This window comes from Centruroides vittatus, unplaced genomic scaffold (assembly GCF_030686945.1).
Source record: "Centruroides vittatus isolate TY-2023 unplaced genomic scaffold, ASM3068694v2 contig_453, whole genome shotgun sequence".
NCBI classification, from domain to species: Eukaryota; Metazoa; Arthropoda; class Arachnida; order Scorpiones; family Buthidae; genus Centruroides; species Centruroides vittatus.
In genome coordinates, this window is record NW_027122249.1 from 465,960 (window position 1) to 482,987 (window position 17,028).

General features: G+C 30.5%; 2 protein-coding genes across 4 annotated transcripts in view; both read right to left on the reverse strand.

Annotated features, from left to right (window-relative positions):
• LOC136977290 (SURP and G-patch domain-containing protein 1-like) overlaps positions 1 to 11,375 on the reverse strand; it is a 55,806-nt gene extending 44,431 nt beyond the window's left edge. For both annotated transcript variants that reach the window (XM_067272765.1, XM_067272764.1), the window contains exons 1-3: positions 11,179 to 11,375; positions 10,990 to 11,096; positions 534 to 578 (exon numbers count right to left, since the gene is read on the reverse strand). In XM_067272765.1, the coding sequence (XP_067128866.1) occupies positions 534 to 578; positions 10,990 to 11,096; positions 11,179 to 11,351 (325 nt within the window). In that variant the 5' untranslated portion in view covers positions 11,352 to 11,375. The remainder of the gene's footprint in view (positions 1 to 533; positions 579 to 10,989; positions 11,097 to 11,178) is intronic.
• Positions 11,376 to 12,052: 677 nt separating this feature from the next.
• On the reverse strand, positions 12,053 to 16,805 carry LOC136977306 (uncharacterized). 2 transcript variants are annotated; one of them, XM_067272779.1, is made up of 2 exons: positions 16,717 to 16,805; positions 12,053 to 12,818 (listed from the first exon to the last, which is right to left on the reverse strand). In XM_067272779.1, exons 1-2 carry the CDS (start codon positions 16,759 to 16,761, stop codon positions 12,078 to 12,080), a joined length of 786 nt encoding a protein of 261 aa, XP_067128880.1. In that variant the 5' UTR covers positions 16,762 to 16,805; the 3' UTR covers positions 12,053 to 12,077. The 2 variants fall into 2 exon arrangements, 1 of the variants encoding a protein (XP_067128880.1); XR_010881067.1 differs by lacking the exon at positions 12,053 to 12,818 and adding an exon at positions 16,361 to 16,415 and having other exon boundaries at positions 16,717 to 16,757.
• Between the last annotated feature and the right edge of the window lie 223 nt (positions 16,806 to 17,028).

The window sequence follows — 17,028 nt, forward strand, 5'->3', positions numbered from 1 at the left end:
TTGAATTTTCCGACTAGAATGCGGTCGGTTAACCGATAAGTCCGTTAATCGGGGGTCGGATAATCGATGCTCTACTGTATTCAGCATCATAACATTATATTTAGGAGACGATAGGTCAAGATAAAATGGGGTAATAAGGCAAGGTGAAGATAGCCTGTATTTTAATAATAATAAGTACTGTAACTTAGAAGTAAATAGTGTAACTAAATTTGCACACCAGAAGTATATGATGGTAAAATTGCTGTTGTTGTTCAGTGCTTCTTGCCTTTGGAAGCAAAAATGTGTTTTACAACCAAAACTTATATGCTGATTAATTTGTTAACACTCACATCATTCAAAATGAATTTAATTTCCTTAGAACAATACAAATTTTAAGTTTTTATAACAATTATGTTAAATTCAAAAATACTTAAGATAAAAATAAAAGTAAGTGAAAATATTAATCGTTCTTTCTATAAAAAAGACCTTTTATATTCTGACATTTCATATCTGTTATTCTATTAAATTTTAATTTAAGAAAAATAATAACTTACCATATTTAGCTTCTTGTCTCTTTTTTCCTTCTGAATTCTGTTTAGCTAGAGAGAAACATTATTAACAGTTTCAATAATATTTTAAAACTTTTATGTTAAAGATATAAATAAAATGAAATAATAATAAATTAATTATTCAATAGTGGTATAAATAAATAATATAAAAAAAATTTAAACTGCAAAAAATGTAATTATTGTAATATAAAAATGAATTTTAAAAATTTATGTATTAAAATTTGACTACAGATTCATCAAGATATAACAGGTGATTTGACTAATTGTAAATTTCTTATTAAAAAAAATTACATTTACATTATATATACTGTATGTAACATGTATTTGTTTTATATTGGTTGGGTGTTCTAGTGATTTTGTTCTGTACATATGGATTTAATTAACTTAATAATAACAATATGTAAGTTCCTGCTAACTCAGGCAGGAACAAAGAAATAAAGATAGTTGATCCTGTAGTTTTGAAAGTGTGTGTCCATGTCTTGTGGTCATATTCTTCAATAAAGACAGATCTTTATTGAAGAATATGACCACAAGCAAAAATTAATCTTCACAAATAAAAATGTGATATATGCACATTGAGAGGCATGATGATTGAAACAAGAGAGACCAGAAATTACCTTTCATACATCTGGTATAAACCTGCATTGATTTACCGAAGGGTTAACTGGAATACAAGTTTCTAAGATAATTGGGCTGCAATTTTCAAAAATTGTAGACCTAAAAATTCCCACTGGTATTTGTCTTTCTCTCTGTCAGTCTGTCCTTCCTTAATCTCAAAAATAGAGTGCAATAAATGAAACTCAAGACCAGATGGAAAGCTTAGTGGTAGAAGGCCCCAATTAACTATATAAGAACTTCAAGTTTGAACTGGAAGTCATATTATTTCAATTTAAAACTTTTTTCCTGAATGGAGTTAGATAGATATATCTAATTCATGAGAAATTTTTGTTGCATGACTCTATTGTTAACAGAAAAAGTATGATGTACAGGGGCAAGACATCACTAACATTGAGAACATTGTGACAAAAATTGCAGCCTGGCATTGTGATGATGTCATAATAAAAAATAGCTCATTAATGCTGCATCTCAGTAGTTCTGTTGTCTCTGTTTTCTGGCTGCTTTGTTGATAAACTTTACGAGCAATATATATAAATACATTCACATAAACAAAAGATCTGACTTTTTCACATCCCTATAGTGTATTTTGATTCCAGCATTGTTTTCAGTAAAGCACAATTTTATCTGATAATGGTCTTTGTTAAACTGAGTAAATGAGACTTTGTTACATAATTAATATTTAAGATCTACATTTATTCTCAAGAACATAACTTAAAAATAAACATTATATCTAAGCCATAAAATAACCTCAAGTTTATTGGATTACATCTAAAATTGATCAACAAAGGATCACAAAGACTATTTTAAAATGCACTTCATTTATTAGGCAATCATTCATTCAGTTAAAGACAACACTTAAATCAAAAATTAAAGTCATAAAATGTCCTAATTTCTCTAATCTGTAATTAATCTGGAAATGAATTTTAATATGTAAAATATAAAAATTATCTTGCATTTTTTCTACTATACATTTTTTAAAAAAGACATGCTGTAAGTGCAAAAGTAATGTCTCCTTTTTAAAATCAGTAATCAATTTGTGTGTCTATAAGTCCTTTCCTCATATAATATCTTATATTCACTTCAAAGATGAAATTTCAAAAGTGCTGCCTAACTACAAAACTATCATCATCCAATAAATAATTTCACTGAACTTGTATGACATTTTATACAATTTTTTATTAGTAGGCTAACTAAGAATTTTAACTTTATGTTAACATTTCAAATAAACTCTTTTATTGAATATGCTTGAGCAGTAAAAGTTGGTCTAAAGGAATAAAGTTTCCTAACATGAATCATAAATTAAATTCTTGTTCCATGTATAAGTCAAAAAGTATTTTTACTTATCAAGGAAAATTTTTGAAAATACTTCCTATTAGTTTCTTGCTATTTACATACAACTCTGACAATGAAAAATTTAAATTATAACAAAAAAACACAAGTGATAAAATAATACGTACTATGTTTAAGATTTTTACACACAACAAATACTTTGTTTGGACTTGGAGAATGTAATGGATTTAAAACTAATTAAATTACATATATGACTATTGAACACTTTACAAAAGCTAACTGAAAATAGAACAAAAAATATTGGAATGCCAAACAAGGTTCAAAATACAAAAAAAATATTTTACAATTATATTTGAATTCTAAATAGTGCATAAATTTTTCTATTAATTGTCACTGTTCAATCATTATAGCCTGAATTTTTCATTGTTTGATTTTTAGCAACAAGGAAATGTAATGAATTTTAGGAAATACATGTGAAATATTTTTCTTAATAATTATATTTTTAAAACTTCAAATTAAAAGTTAATTACACATTAAAAAAGTCAACAATTAATAGATTGACACAATCCATAATACTTCAAATTAATTAATATTCTTTATTAAATTAATTTACATTTGTCAGAAATTGACAGACTCTTCTGTATTATTATAAAGACCTAAATTAATTCATAGTTTCATAGCTTAATGACTTAAAAAGCTCAAAACATCAGAAAATATCTAATTATGTGTTTAACTTGCATTCTAGGCTAAATTACAGCAGAACCTCGATTATCTGGACTAATTGGGGATGAAGGTAGTCTGGATAAGGAAAAATCCGGATAATTGACAAATAATACTGTACTTTATTTAAATCGTGATCAAATTTTCAAGAAACAAACGTTTGTTTTGAATTTGGACTACTACTGACCAGCGCTAACACTGCCTATTGTTTAAAGGCCCTCTGGTGGCGCAAGAAGACAGATTTTATAAAATAAAAAGCAGTTGAAACTGTCAAACTTTTATTCATAAAAATGCAAACTATTTATTGTTTTATGACAAGTAAAATTTTTTCGCCAAGTTCACGGCTTTTAAGTAATACATAAACCTTTGAGGCACGGGGCCCCTCGGACTGTGAGGTCGTAGGTGGTGGCCCACTTTGCCCATGCCTTACACAGTCCATGGCCATACAAATGATGTAATTTGAATATAAATTATTTATAAATATGCATGTCAAGGTATATTTTTATTATGACGCAAAATGTATTAAAAAGTTTAGGACCACTGTGCCGGATGAGATGTCGTTGGGACAAAAAAAGTTATGCATTCCATCATGTACATAAACAGTGTCGCAATCGCCAAGTGCAAATCAGCAAATTTGTAAAATTTTTGTTTATTTTGAACAATCTGGATAATCGAGGTTCTACTGTATTTTGTAAACTTAATTTACATTCAAAGTTCTTTTTTGTTTTTATTTTGTATTAATATCATTTAAACACACATTATAAGAGAACATTTTCATTCCAATTTTTCAATTTGTCATAACTCTTATAGTTCAAAAATTAGTACTTTAAACTATTTTTTTAAAGCATGTTTTGTTAAAAATATTTCCTTGAAAAATATTTGTTCATTTAATTTTAAATTATTCTTTATTATCTGCATTTTTTAATTTAAATTATAATTTTATATCAAATCTTTAAAAAAATTAAATCATACAAAACTACCATATAAAATACGATAAAAAAATTTTAGCAGCATGAAAACAGCCCGAAGATGGATATTTAAAATGAACAAAAAGACTTGCCTTAATTAAACTTTAGGCTAACTTTCTTGCTGGTAAAAGGTTTCTCATGGTGTTTATTATGTGATCCTTTATAAAGGTAATTTATAAATTAAATATTTATTTAGTGTGCAAAAAAAATTTTTTATTTCAACTTTGTCTACACATTAGATTATAAGAATCAACTAGAATCATTCCCTTCAAATCCCGATCCTTTTAAAACTCATCCTATTCAAAGGATTCTTATGCAAAAAAAAAAAAAAAAAAAAAAAAAAATAATAATAATAATAAAATTTCAAGATAGATATGATTTTTAAAATGTTTTATACTGCAAAAATTATCTAACTAGTAATCGTATGAAGTTTGTGTTTGTATAATTTGAAACCGTGTCTTCTTTTCTTTAATTAATTCATTATCACTACTAGTTGCATATACAGACACTTGGCAATTTATCATCAACTTTTATTCAGAAATTTCTTATTTGTCAAGACACATTTTGGGCCTCAGCCCCTCTCTGGTCGGCATTACATCTCGGGATATCTTGTAGTATGACAATCGAAAATACAACACACTTTTAATTCAATTTAAACATTTTTGTAAATAAACCATATTGTATCCATATGCCAAACATCTCAAAGGTACTTCTCACCACAAACATTCTTTTTTCGGTTATCTTGTAGGTTATGGTACATTTATGGTACACTCTAGACGTCTGACATCTAGAGTGTACTCTACGAGATGTTCAAGTGAATAAGTAATTGTTATGAAATATATACCAGTGACCATAACCTATAAGATAATTGGAAAAAGAACATTTGCGATGAGAAGTATCTTCGAGATGTCTAACACATGGATACAATATGGTTTATTTACAAAAACGTTTAAATTGAATTAAAAGTATGATGTATTTTCGATTGTAATACAACAAGATATCCCAAGATGTAATGCTGACCAAAGAGGGGCTAAGGCCCGAAACGCATCTAGGCAAATAAGAAATTCCCAAATAAAGTTGACGATAAAATTGCCAAGTGTCTGTATATGCACCTGGTAGTGATAACAAATTAATCATATGACATTCTTCATTGAAAGATTTCTCAGTTGACTCATCATTACAGTAAAATCCCAATTATCTGATATTCTGTATTGTCCAAGGAGATCTGATAAACAAATACACTACTTTTCTTGTAATTTAAAGAAGAAAGTTTGAGACAATAACATGTATTACAAAATGATTTGTTTGTTACCTTTTATCATTTGATTTCAATATTAAACAAATCATTCACATTAAAATGTAACTACAATAATACACATTTTTATTCTTAAAACTATTGTACTATAGTACATATTAGCTGCATAATAAATGATGTAATTTTTAATCCAAAATGGTTGTGGCTCCAAGTTTTTAGTCATCTAAAGTAATACAGTAGAGAGTCATTAATCCGAATCAATTGGGGACTAGGGTTGTTCGGATTAGTGATTTGTTCCGATTACCAATTATGTACGAAAAAATATATTAACCTGTCCGATGTTCAAATTTTTCTCCGTTGTGTGTTGCTTCGTGTTGAATTTGCGTCGATTTTAAGCCCAACAAAAATTTTTATAATAATAATCGAGGTTATTGTATCGTTAAAAATTATTTCTTTATTTTGTACAAACAAAATAAATATATTGAATATAAAAACATGAAAATTATACAGTCAAACCTGTTTTTATGCGCTCTTTTTATGTGCGATTTTTATTTGTGCGATTTTTAATTTATGCGGTTTTTTTTGTGCAATTTTTTATTTGTGCGGTATAGTTGGCGACTAGTCTCGCGCGATTCGTCATGTCTCACGTTGACTTATTATAGCATAAATGCACTTATTATAGTAATATTATTGCATGAATATGCGAAAAATGAAATAATTTACTTTTTAAGTCTACAAAACACCACCTGGACAAAAATATGTAAAACAGACGATAGACCAGACGATGCAGTCAAGTGCTGACATCTGTTGTCAATAAATTCTATTTCGTACGGTTTTGAGTTATTTTCTATGTGAGACTTTTTTTATGCGGTCCCTGTTGACCGCATAAAAAAAATATTTTTTAATTGTGTTGCGAAAACTATTTTTTACAGCCATTCGTGAAGTTTCGTGCTATTTTTTTTAATGCGTCTTTTTTAATGCGGTCCCTATCCCCCGCATAAAAACAGGTTTGACTGTACTTTAGAAGTAAATCTAGTATCAAAAACGTTTGATTCAGCACGACACAGTCCGACTGAAAATCGTTAGGATTACCGGGGTTTGGATTAACGACTCTCTACTATATATTAGTCCACATTCTTGAATAATCAGGGTTCTATTGTATTGTCAAAGTCAAATAATAAAAAGTATCATATTGTATCCTTTTACAGAAATCTCCATTAGACAATTTGATATGCTTGATGTAATTTAAAGCAACTAAGATTATTTACAAACTTAAATTAGAAATAGAATATGAAAATATTCAATTTTTGATCATTACAGAAGATTTATACAAAAATACTGATACAGATATTTCTTACTACTTAATTAATTTTGAGTGATGATGATACTGAATCAACTGAAGAACTTTCCAACAAAGAACATTCAGATAATTCTTGTATATAGTCAAACCTCAATTTAGTATTATCATTTGTTTATCTCTCTTAAATTGACATTAAAGTGAATATGGTGTTAAATTGAATATGTTCAATCAGAATTTTATATATAATGAAATTTCACTTAAATTTGAATTTTGGAGTTGAAAGTCCCATGATTTGATGAGGATATCATTTGAAGTGCAAAATCATACATTTATTACTTTAGAGATATAAGTATTCTTATCGGCAGTTTATGAAGACAAGGATATTTAGGTGGGCATTACCGTATTTTATGGACTATAAGACGCACCTTAATTTTTAAGCAATTTTTTTTTAAAAAATACCTATAAGATGCTACAGATTATAAGATGCACCTGAATTTTGGAAGCAATTTTTCGAAGAAAAAAGTGTGTCTTATAGTCCGTAAAATACGGTATATCAAGGTTTGTTTGGATTTATATTCTGAATCAAATGCAATCAAAATTATTAGTTTACCATTATAAAATTTTATAATATATATTTTTCTTCTTCAGAACAGTTACTCTTTAAAATTTTTCTAATTTTTTTATTTTTCCCATTATAAAATATTTCATTCATTGTTTGTCATTCTTTCATCTGATCTTGACTAAGTTTCTACGTAACTACAATAACTAAGTTACATATACTGTATTTTATATATAATCTGGTATTTCTACATTCCCAATTGTTGAAATATAATGTTGCAAAACAGAATATTCAATACTGATTTCCATACCTCAAGTATATTACTTAATATTACTAAGTTGTAATAATCTTTATATTGCTTTTATTTTACTTTTTTTTATTATAAAATATTCCAATTATTATTATACAATCAAATAATAAATAGTACAATAAACACAGCTTAAACAATCTTTATAGATATATAAAACTTTATTATTGACTAATGCTTTCAATCAATTCTGATCTTCATCTGCTCAATTATGTTCTATAAATGGAATGTGTTACAAAAATTTAAAACTAACATATACTGTTGTATAATTTCAATAATTATAATTTTTTACTATATTTTTTCACATTATACAGGGTGTCCCAAAAAGATGTACTCACTCTTTGATTGTCAAATATATAAATATTTTTTTGTAAATAGTTGTGTCTTGACAAACACACAGTCCTAAGAAGTTAAATCAATAAACAAATAAATAAATACATTAATTTAAAACCTATTACTAAATTAAAAAAACATATTATTAATAGTCTATCAAAGAGTGAGTACATCTTTTTGGGACACCCTGTATAATGATATATTAGTTTCAAATTTTTGTAACAAATTCCATTTATAGAACATAGCTGACATAATAAAGATCAGAAATAATTGAAAATGTTCGTCAAAGTTTCATTTTGAACCTACAAAGGTTGTTTATGTTGTGTTTATTGTATTATTATCCAGTAAGTAGCAGTTGTTAAGTTGAAATAAGACTAGTGCCAATGCTCTTATACCATTGACATCTTATATATGGTGCGTGTCCAATTTATCAGAAATACAGATTCATATTATATTCATAGCTTTAATAAAAATAAGTAAAATAAACAATTGAAATACTTTTGTAATAAAAAATGATTTTGAAGGAATTTCAAGATATGATTTTCCAAATACATCATACAAATACTTTTAATTGCATTCAATTCAAACCACAAACAATTCTAAGATAATATTGAAATAATAAAAATAACTACATAAAAATATTTTAAAATTCCATCTATTCTTGCAAACTTTGATCTTATATCTTTGCACAAATTTAGATTATTATGAGTGATTAATTAGTTATTATGAGACACTAGTGCTACTATGGCTTATACACCATTTATTATGTCCATTATAGATAGATCTGACTCATAATAGTCAATAAGTACAGATAAGAACATTGGAGATCAATGCTTTAGGCTATACCACCTGTCTTAACTGCATTCAGGAAGGCTGCAGTAAAACTGCTGAAAACACTAGTTTTCACTTGATCACCAAAGTACTGGCTATTCAATTCTTCAACCCAAGTAGTTCATTTTTTACCTTGAAAAGGGTGCCGATGACTGGTATTTTTCATTGTTTATGGTGTATCAGATTGAAATACCCAAAAGATTCTTTAATATTAATACTGCTAACTTTACATATCATAAAACTTAGTTTGTCTATACTGTCAAATGAAAATTTTGGAAATAAAGAAATAATAAGACTATATATGTTAAATCATCTAGTACTCACACGAATGAACCCCAATCAAAATTGAATAATAAACAAAGTAATCTGAAATTATACATATGACAGTTCTAAAACTTACACTTATAAAATTTTGGGTATCATGTAATGTTATCAAGTTCAAATAGTAAAACATAATTGTTCTACAAATAGAAAATTTCAAATTATCTGAATAATAATTCACTTTTAGAGATAAGTTACTTAGTATGAGTGTTGAAAAAAAATTTTGTAATACAGTTTCACGTATCTAAAAGCCTTTTATCGGTGCGCATATCATCAGTTTAAACCAAGTAACTACAAGCGTTTTCAAACCTTAATGTTCCTTAATCTTAATCGTTACCTGATGAAGAACCGTTAAAGTTCGAAAATGTTTGTAGTTACTTGGTTTAAAGTGATGATACATGCACCGATAAAAGGCTTTCAGATACGTAAAACTGTACTGTTCTCTGGTGTAGATATTCTAACATCTTTCGAATCTATATATATAATTGAGACAAATTGATAATAATAGTAATAATCAGCGCAGAGTCCAAACGGTTAGGAGTTGAAAGTTGAAATTTGGTACACAGTTAGGGTACGTCACGAGAACGCACACTAAAAAGGGATTTTTCGAAATTCCTCCCCACGGGGAGAGGACAGGGTTAAGGCTTAACACTTCCATCAACAATGGAAGTGTTAAGTAACAATTGAAGTGTTACATAATAATGGAAGTGTTAAGAGAAAGCGACGTGCAAAACGCAGATGCAGTTCTTTTTGTTTTTGTGGGAAATTGAACATATTTTTAGACCTATCTAAATATTCTCTAATTAGTCTGGAAACGGGGACCTAATTCTTGCATTCTGTGAAAACAGGTAAGGTTGACTATAACGTAAAAATCTTAATCTTTGCTGTCATTACTTTTGACCGAGTAATGCCGGGCCTACCCACTAGTTTTGTAATAATTTAAAACAGGCAATAAAAAAAATGATCTTTTCATATTAAATAATTTTATAGTGACTTTCCATCCACATATGGTAAATTTCTCAAATACTAATTTAAGAATGTTAACCAAGCCATATTATTTAATTTGTTAAAGCAACCTTATCAAACTAGTTAATTTTGTAAAACATATTTTAAATATCTGTTAGAATAAATACTTCTGTTTTCAATTTTATTGAGATATTGTTCTAATGTTTTGTATGTCTCCTGTCATAGATGTAACCCTAAGACACTAATAAACTAATAGTAACAATTTAAAATTTTTATCACCAGCTAGTAATTAAGTTTAAAATTAAAACTGACAACTAAGCCTGTGAAAATAGCAGTTTCCACTTATTCACTTTCACTGTTCTGGAATACAACTTTTGACAACTACACATGGAGTGTCGATCAAGGCGAGCAATTGCTCTTCTCCACCGACGCTCTGCACGCAGTCGTGCACATTAGTGTTTGCCATCACCCACACCAAAGTGCCCACACCCCTCTAAAACTTTATAACACCAAGTACTCCACAAACAGTCAAGCAGGCTACTCAAAGCTGATATAGTCATAGTCTTAGCAGAATGCATGTCACGATTCCTGATCGCATCCCGGAATTAAGGGGCTATACCTCACAAAGGGTCACATATAGGGGCCTTTTTATACTCTCTTTGAGTGGTAAAGGCCTTAAACCACAAATAAAAAAAAAAAAAAAAGGGTCACATACAGAGGTATGGTTCCATTAACTTTACAAATACGTTCTACAACTCCATTAGAGTCTCAACAGTGTCACTCGCATCTGTGATCGTACCCTTTTTATAAAACCTTTTTCCATTTTGTAAGTAACATTTACCTCTTGTTTGTATGTCTTTCTTTTGTACTAATTCAACATTTCTAATAAAAGCATTTAGTAATTAAAAGGTATCAGTTTACACAATTTATAATTTTCAAGAAATCTTTTAATAATAAACATTTTGAGATTCACCTTTTATTTCTTGCAATTTTTTAAACTGCTCTAAGAAACTGCCATCATTTTTAAACGTATTCAGGCCGGTATTTGACATTCCTTCCGTGGAATCCGTTTCATATTCACTAAAAATAATGAAAAGTTAGCCAAATGAAAACGGCATCACAAAAAATATCCTCACTTCATCAATGATATAGGCTTAATTACCTGGACTTTTCACCTTGATAAACTTTTGCTTCCGCTTTTCTCTTCTCTTTTCTTCGCTTGTCTTCCAATCTACGTTCAATTTCACGTTTTTTCTCTTCTATAACTTTTTCTTGCTTAGTTAATTGCGATAATCTCTCGCTTCTCGGAACTTCGTTGGCGAGTTGATAAGACATTTTGTCTTCCCAACGCTAAACATAATCGCGCGACAGAGCTGCCAGCTATCGCGACGTGAAGCAGTTGTCGTTACGTAACAATTATTATTATGTTAAATTATAATCTGTGTTTATAAATATTTTTAATACGTGTTCGTAAATTTTAAATCTATTAAAAATATTTTTTATACGTTAATCGAATTTTCGTTTTCTATTAATTTATATCTTTTCGCCCTTCAGGCACTATATAGCAGAGTCGGTAGATTAACTGGTCTTTCGAGTACTGTACCTATCTTCGCTACTAGTTAAAATCAACTAGAGACAAATGTTACCACCAGGGCACTGCAATCACTACAAGAGCGCTAGATCGAATTGCAGTGAGGTCGAATGTTTTTTTTTTTATTGAAAGATATATAATCTTCGAGTTCGATTTCATAATTTTCTATATGAATTTTATTATAAGAATGAAAAAGATTTTATTTAAACCCAAAACCAGGTTTATGGATAAATAAATGACACTTAATAAAACATTAAACACCTTCCATCGCTGAGAAATGTTTATTTAATAAAGATTGATATTTAGTTAAATAAATGACAAGGAACAAAATTGACATAATAGTACAATTATTAAATTGTGCTATTATGTCAATTTATTATACGTTAAAAATTATTATACATACAAACAAATTATATTATACATAATAATAAAATTATTATTATTAAAATTTACTTTAAGTGAAAATTTTTTTAATGTTTTTTACTTTCAACTGATGAAATAAATGATTGATTAATCGTTCGCGTAAAAAAATACAATCGACAGGTAACAAAAAAGTGCAAAAATCTGGATGTCAAATAGGACTTGTGACCAGCATTGTGGCATCCTATCACCAATGTAACAGAACACTGATTTAATATATTATCCATTATTGAAAAATAAACATCCATGTTTGGGTTTGTTAATTGTTCACATACTTTGCTTTCTGCCCAGTACATCAATTGGCAAAGCTTATAGCCTGGATATAACAAATCTCCTCGAGATTTGATGAATGTAAAAGTCTTCTCTGGTGCAGCATCTTCAGGTTTTGCTGTTAATATATTTTTGCATTCATCACAACCAAGTGATGGCAGTAGATGATGAACAATGTAACCTCCTAAATAATGTAGAATAAACTTAAATGTTTCTGGTGCACAATAATCATGATCTAATAATTTATTATCAGTAGGAGCTCCATAGGACAGGCTTGGATTACAAAGCAAATTTTGTAAATGTTCTTCCAATTGTTCTTGAACTTCCTTAAATGGTTTTTTATGACTCTGAAGAAGATTTTTTAAAGTAATAAGGGAAGATCCGGGATCAGTTTGAATTGATGCTCGTTTGGGAGGACGAACCAAACTATACACAGTCATCAGTCTGTACAGGTATAAGAACTGTACTGTTGTGGGATGAGAATTGCTTCCACTTCCTTGTCTTATCATTCCGAAGAAACGCTAATTGAAAAGAAAACATAAGTTAAGAGTTTAATACAAGATTATATAATCATTACACTAAGTCAGTTTTACCTCTAACCATCACAAACTATTGCATTGACTATTGCACCACACTGTTCTAAATGAATAATTGCTTGCAAAATAAGTTTTGCAACAGTAGAACCTGGAACAGAGCTTTTTGAACAGAATGTGCCAATACATTGTACCAGGCTTACCTTAAAATGGCCCCACATTGTACGAACGTTCAAGCGGAGCAGTGAGCGATAGTTAAAGCAATTAAGCACATCCAGGACAACATTCATATGTATAAAGGCTCTATAGAATTCTACACAGACAGTCAAACATCTTTGAATATTCTTAAGAACAGGAAAAAGCATACAGGCCTCTCACTCGACCTCATCAAAGCGGCAAACGAATTGGGGAGAATCAGAAAAATTCATTTTAACTGGATACCCGCTCACCAAGGACATTCCAGGAACGACCTCGCAGATAAATTAGCAAAAAAGGCATGCCAGCTAAATGGTGAACCAACCTTCACGAAAATACCTCGGACTTGGCTCAAAAACCAACTCACAAAACTAGGAAACAACATGTGGCAACAGGAATGGGATACGGTGCAAACAGGAAGGAAGTCATACGCTTTTATTCCATCCATAAACTCACGTCTCACTATCCGACACTATATCCCAGACGCCGAGACGACACAGTGCCTCACGGGGCATGGCAACTTTGCCGCGTACCTCAACCGTTTTGGCATACAAACAACAAGCACGTGTGATTGTGATAATACAAGTCAGGGCGATTCGGATCACCTCCTTTACTACTGTCCAAAATACGAAAATGAGAGACTTTCCCTCATAAGAAAGTGTATTACAAATGGACTAAATTGGCCACCTGACCCCGAAGATATCTTCAATAACAAGGAAGTGTGGCAAGGACTTAAAAATTTTGTGCACAAAACTAAGGCTTTATGTAATACTTACAGCAATGAAACTATATCTTAGTGTTCATGGACTACCAGGGCACAGCCATTGTTGAACACCGGTTTCGTGGTGAATAACCACTAGTCACAGTATTGTATATATAGATGCAATTAGTTTGTAAGAAACACAAATAATATTAAGCTTTGCTTTGTACCTGGTATTCTGTAATTGGTGACGCTCTACAAGTTGTATGTTCGTACGAAAGCCTACCTCTTGTTTTAGTAGGCTTTCCACCTTTTGTCAATTGTATATTTCGATATTGTATTGTATTCTATTTGTACCCTACTGTTTTCATCGATAAATGCGATGCAGGCGCCCTTGGGCCTCCCACGTCGTCTTTTTCACACTTTCCTATCCCTTTTTACTTCACACTTCACATCTCATGCCTTCTCTTCTTTCAATTTCTCAGAGAGCAAAGTCTGTTACAAAATACAGATAGCTCTACTTACTCTTTAATTAAATGTAAATGTAAATACATTGTATCCAACTAGCAAAGTGAGGTCTGAACATATACACTAGGCCATGATCACCTGCTGTAAATTTACTCTGTGGCAACATAGAATTGTCGCCACAATCAACAAGTCCAATCATTTCACCAGTAGCTTTTGAAAGTTCTAAATGTTTTGAAGTGTGATTTCACCAAAAATTAAAACTCCCTGTCATTCTGTTTGTGGAATAGTCTCCAATTTTGACTTTAAAATAACAAAAAAATCTTCATCAAATCCAAATTTGGCATTAATTCCTCTGATATATTGATGCAGTGTAGACTGAAACAGTAAAAGCAAGTAATCATTATTTCTCAAAAATTCATAGACAGATGGTGACCTAATTTTTAAAAGCAGTCAAGTAACCAATTAATGTCATATCTCATATCCTTTTTGCTTTTTATATGGCATGCTTTCAGCATGTGCTCTATTACAAGTTTCTGTCTTGGTGGTAAGGAATGAAGTTTATCAGCTGACAATTGTTTTATTTTAAGTTCAGCATTTTCTTGATGAAGCTTGAGCTTTTCTGTTTGAAGAGTTTTCACTTTCTTCTTATACATCATCTTTTGCTTTCTGCACCAATACAAATCCTCTTTGACTTTTAACAATTCAGACTGCAAAGCAGAGATTTTATTGACATGTAACAGCTCAGGATGCTGTGTAGTTGCTGCTTCAGATGTGGAGGGTTCTTCTCAGGGCCGGATTAACCAATAGACAAATTAGACAAATGTCTAGGGCCCGTAATCCGGAGGGGCCCGGCTTCAGTGCAGAATCTCTCTCTGTTTTAAAACGAGTTAAAAATTATTTAAGAAATTCGATAGGACAGGAAAGGCTGTCTTTAACAATGCTTACTAAAGAAAGACACACTCTGAAACGGCTAGATTGATCAATTTTCTGAAATGAAAATCTAAAAACGAAAAATTTAAATATTCAAAAGGCTGATTAATGGCTAAAATTATATACAGTAAGACCCCGCTTAACGCTGATTCAATATAAAGCGGTCTGCTTGACGCCTAAAAAACGCTCAAAATTTATGCTGAATCAAATTAACGCGGTACTTCATTGATTCATATATAATACAATTATTCCCAAACACGAACCAATCTGCAAAAAGTGGCAATTCGTCGTAGCGCTGTTCTTCCCTTAAATCTATGTTTGTTTTGTTCAATTTTGGAAAAAATATAACATCATGGATGCCATAGGAAATACGGACTTCGCTTGGCAAGAATTAACTGATAAATGCATGAACGGAGTGTGGAAGAAGTTATGGCTGGAGGTATCCAAGAATTCTCATCGAGAAGAGTCTATCGCTGTATCGTTAGGTTGACAAAATTGTCAACTTAATCGATACAGATGTAGGCGAGTAGGAAATTGGGAGTTACTGCAGGTTTCTGGTAAGAGCCTTACCAACGACTTCAAGAACTGGCAAAACAAGGAATTCGTGTAGAACTGGAAAATAGAGATTCTGAAGACAAAGAACCAAAGAACTTGCTACAGATTTCCTTAGGAAAAGTTTGGTAATGATAACCGAAATCGTTTGTAGCGAATGATCCAAATTTTGTTAGGAGTGCCAAAGCAAAACGAGGCATTTTTGATGCGATCTTCTGCTACCGACATTTGCTTAAGGAAAGAAAAAGAAAGCGACCAATGAAACTGCAGGATTTCATCGCAAAACAAAAGTTTATGTGTTATTTAACATATATTATTACGAGAAAATTTATATAAAAATTACTTAAAATTATAGTAAAATTGCTTATTTTTTGGTCGCGTGTTCCCGTATCCCTATTTACTCTATGTTAAAATGGTCTCGTTTAGCGCTTTGTGGTCTAGGAACGCATTCCCCGCTTAACGCGGGGGATGCGTTCCTAGACGACAAAGCGCTGTACCAAGCTGTGCAAAGCAAAGTACCAGAAACTCTTTTGTTGTACAATTATTATTGTATTAGTGTTTGTATTCTTTATTATTAATAAAAAGTTTAAGTGACATTATTTAAGATTTGTTTACAAGCAACTTATTTATATGGGGCTCCAATTTAAATTTTGTCTAGAGCCCGCTAGAGGCTTAATCCGACGCTGGTTCTTCTATTTCTTTTTCTACAGTTGTTACTTGGGAGTGTGTATCCTGCAAATCTAATAATTGATTAAAAAAATTTCAGACAATTAATCTTAAAGTATCTATAAGGAAAGTTGGGCCACAGAGAGATAGCCCTCAATGAATCACAGTGGGTCTCACAAACCCAGCTCAATCTTTAGTGAACATTTTTAAAATATAAAATGTTCCTTAAAAGTTTTGTTATCAATACATTAAGTAAGAAAGGAAGAGAGAAAACAAAGTGCAGAATTTAACGGTGAAACTGTAGTTTTTGAAACGGTGAAAAGTTACATGACTCACTGATGATTAAGATTACATAAAAAACATATAAATATTTACCTTTGGTATTGTCTTTTCGGGATCTCTTCCTAGATTGTTCTTCATTTCTTGTTATACATCGCGTTGATCGTTTTTGAGGTACATACTTACTTAGGACAATTAGGGAAGTTTGATGGATATATATCTGACGTTAATGCCCAGCGATCTCGCGGAATTTCTACTTTCTCTCCATTTATAACATGGGAGTAGGTTTTTAAAATAAATCTACTCGCAAAATGTATATCACAAACATATTACATTTACTTGTTAGCATCTTGTCGTCTCGTGGAATGCATCGCATTTACTCCTCAATCTTATCGCTAGGAACACGGA

Bases quoted from the DNA above. Each gene is read 5' to 3' on its own strand.
- LOC136977306 (XM_067272779.1), bottom strand. From the start codon at position 16,761: ATGAAGAACAATCTAGGAAGAGATCCCGAAAAGACAATACCAAAG. The intron at 12,819-16,716 runs GTAAATATTTAT...CTTTTCAATTAG, and splicing joins CCGAAAAGACAATACCAAAG to CGTTTCTTCGGAATGATAAG.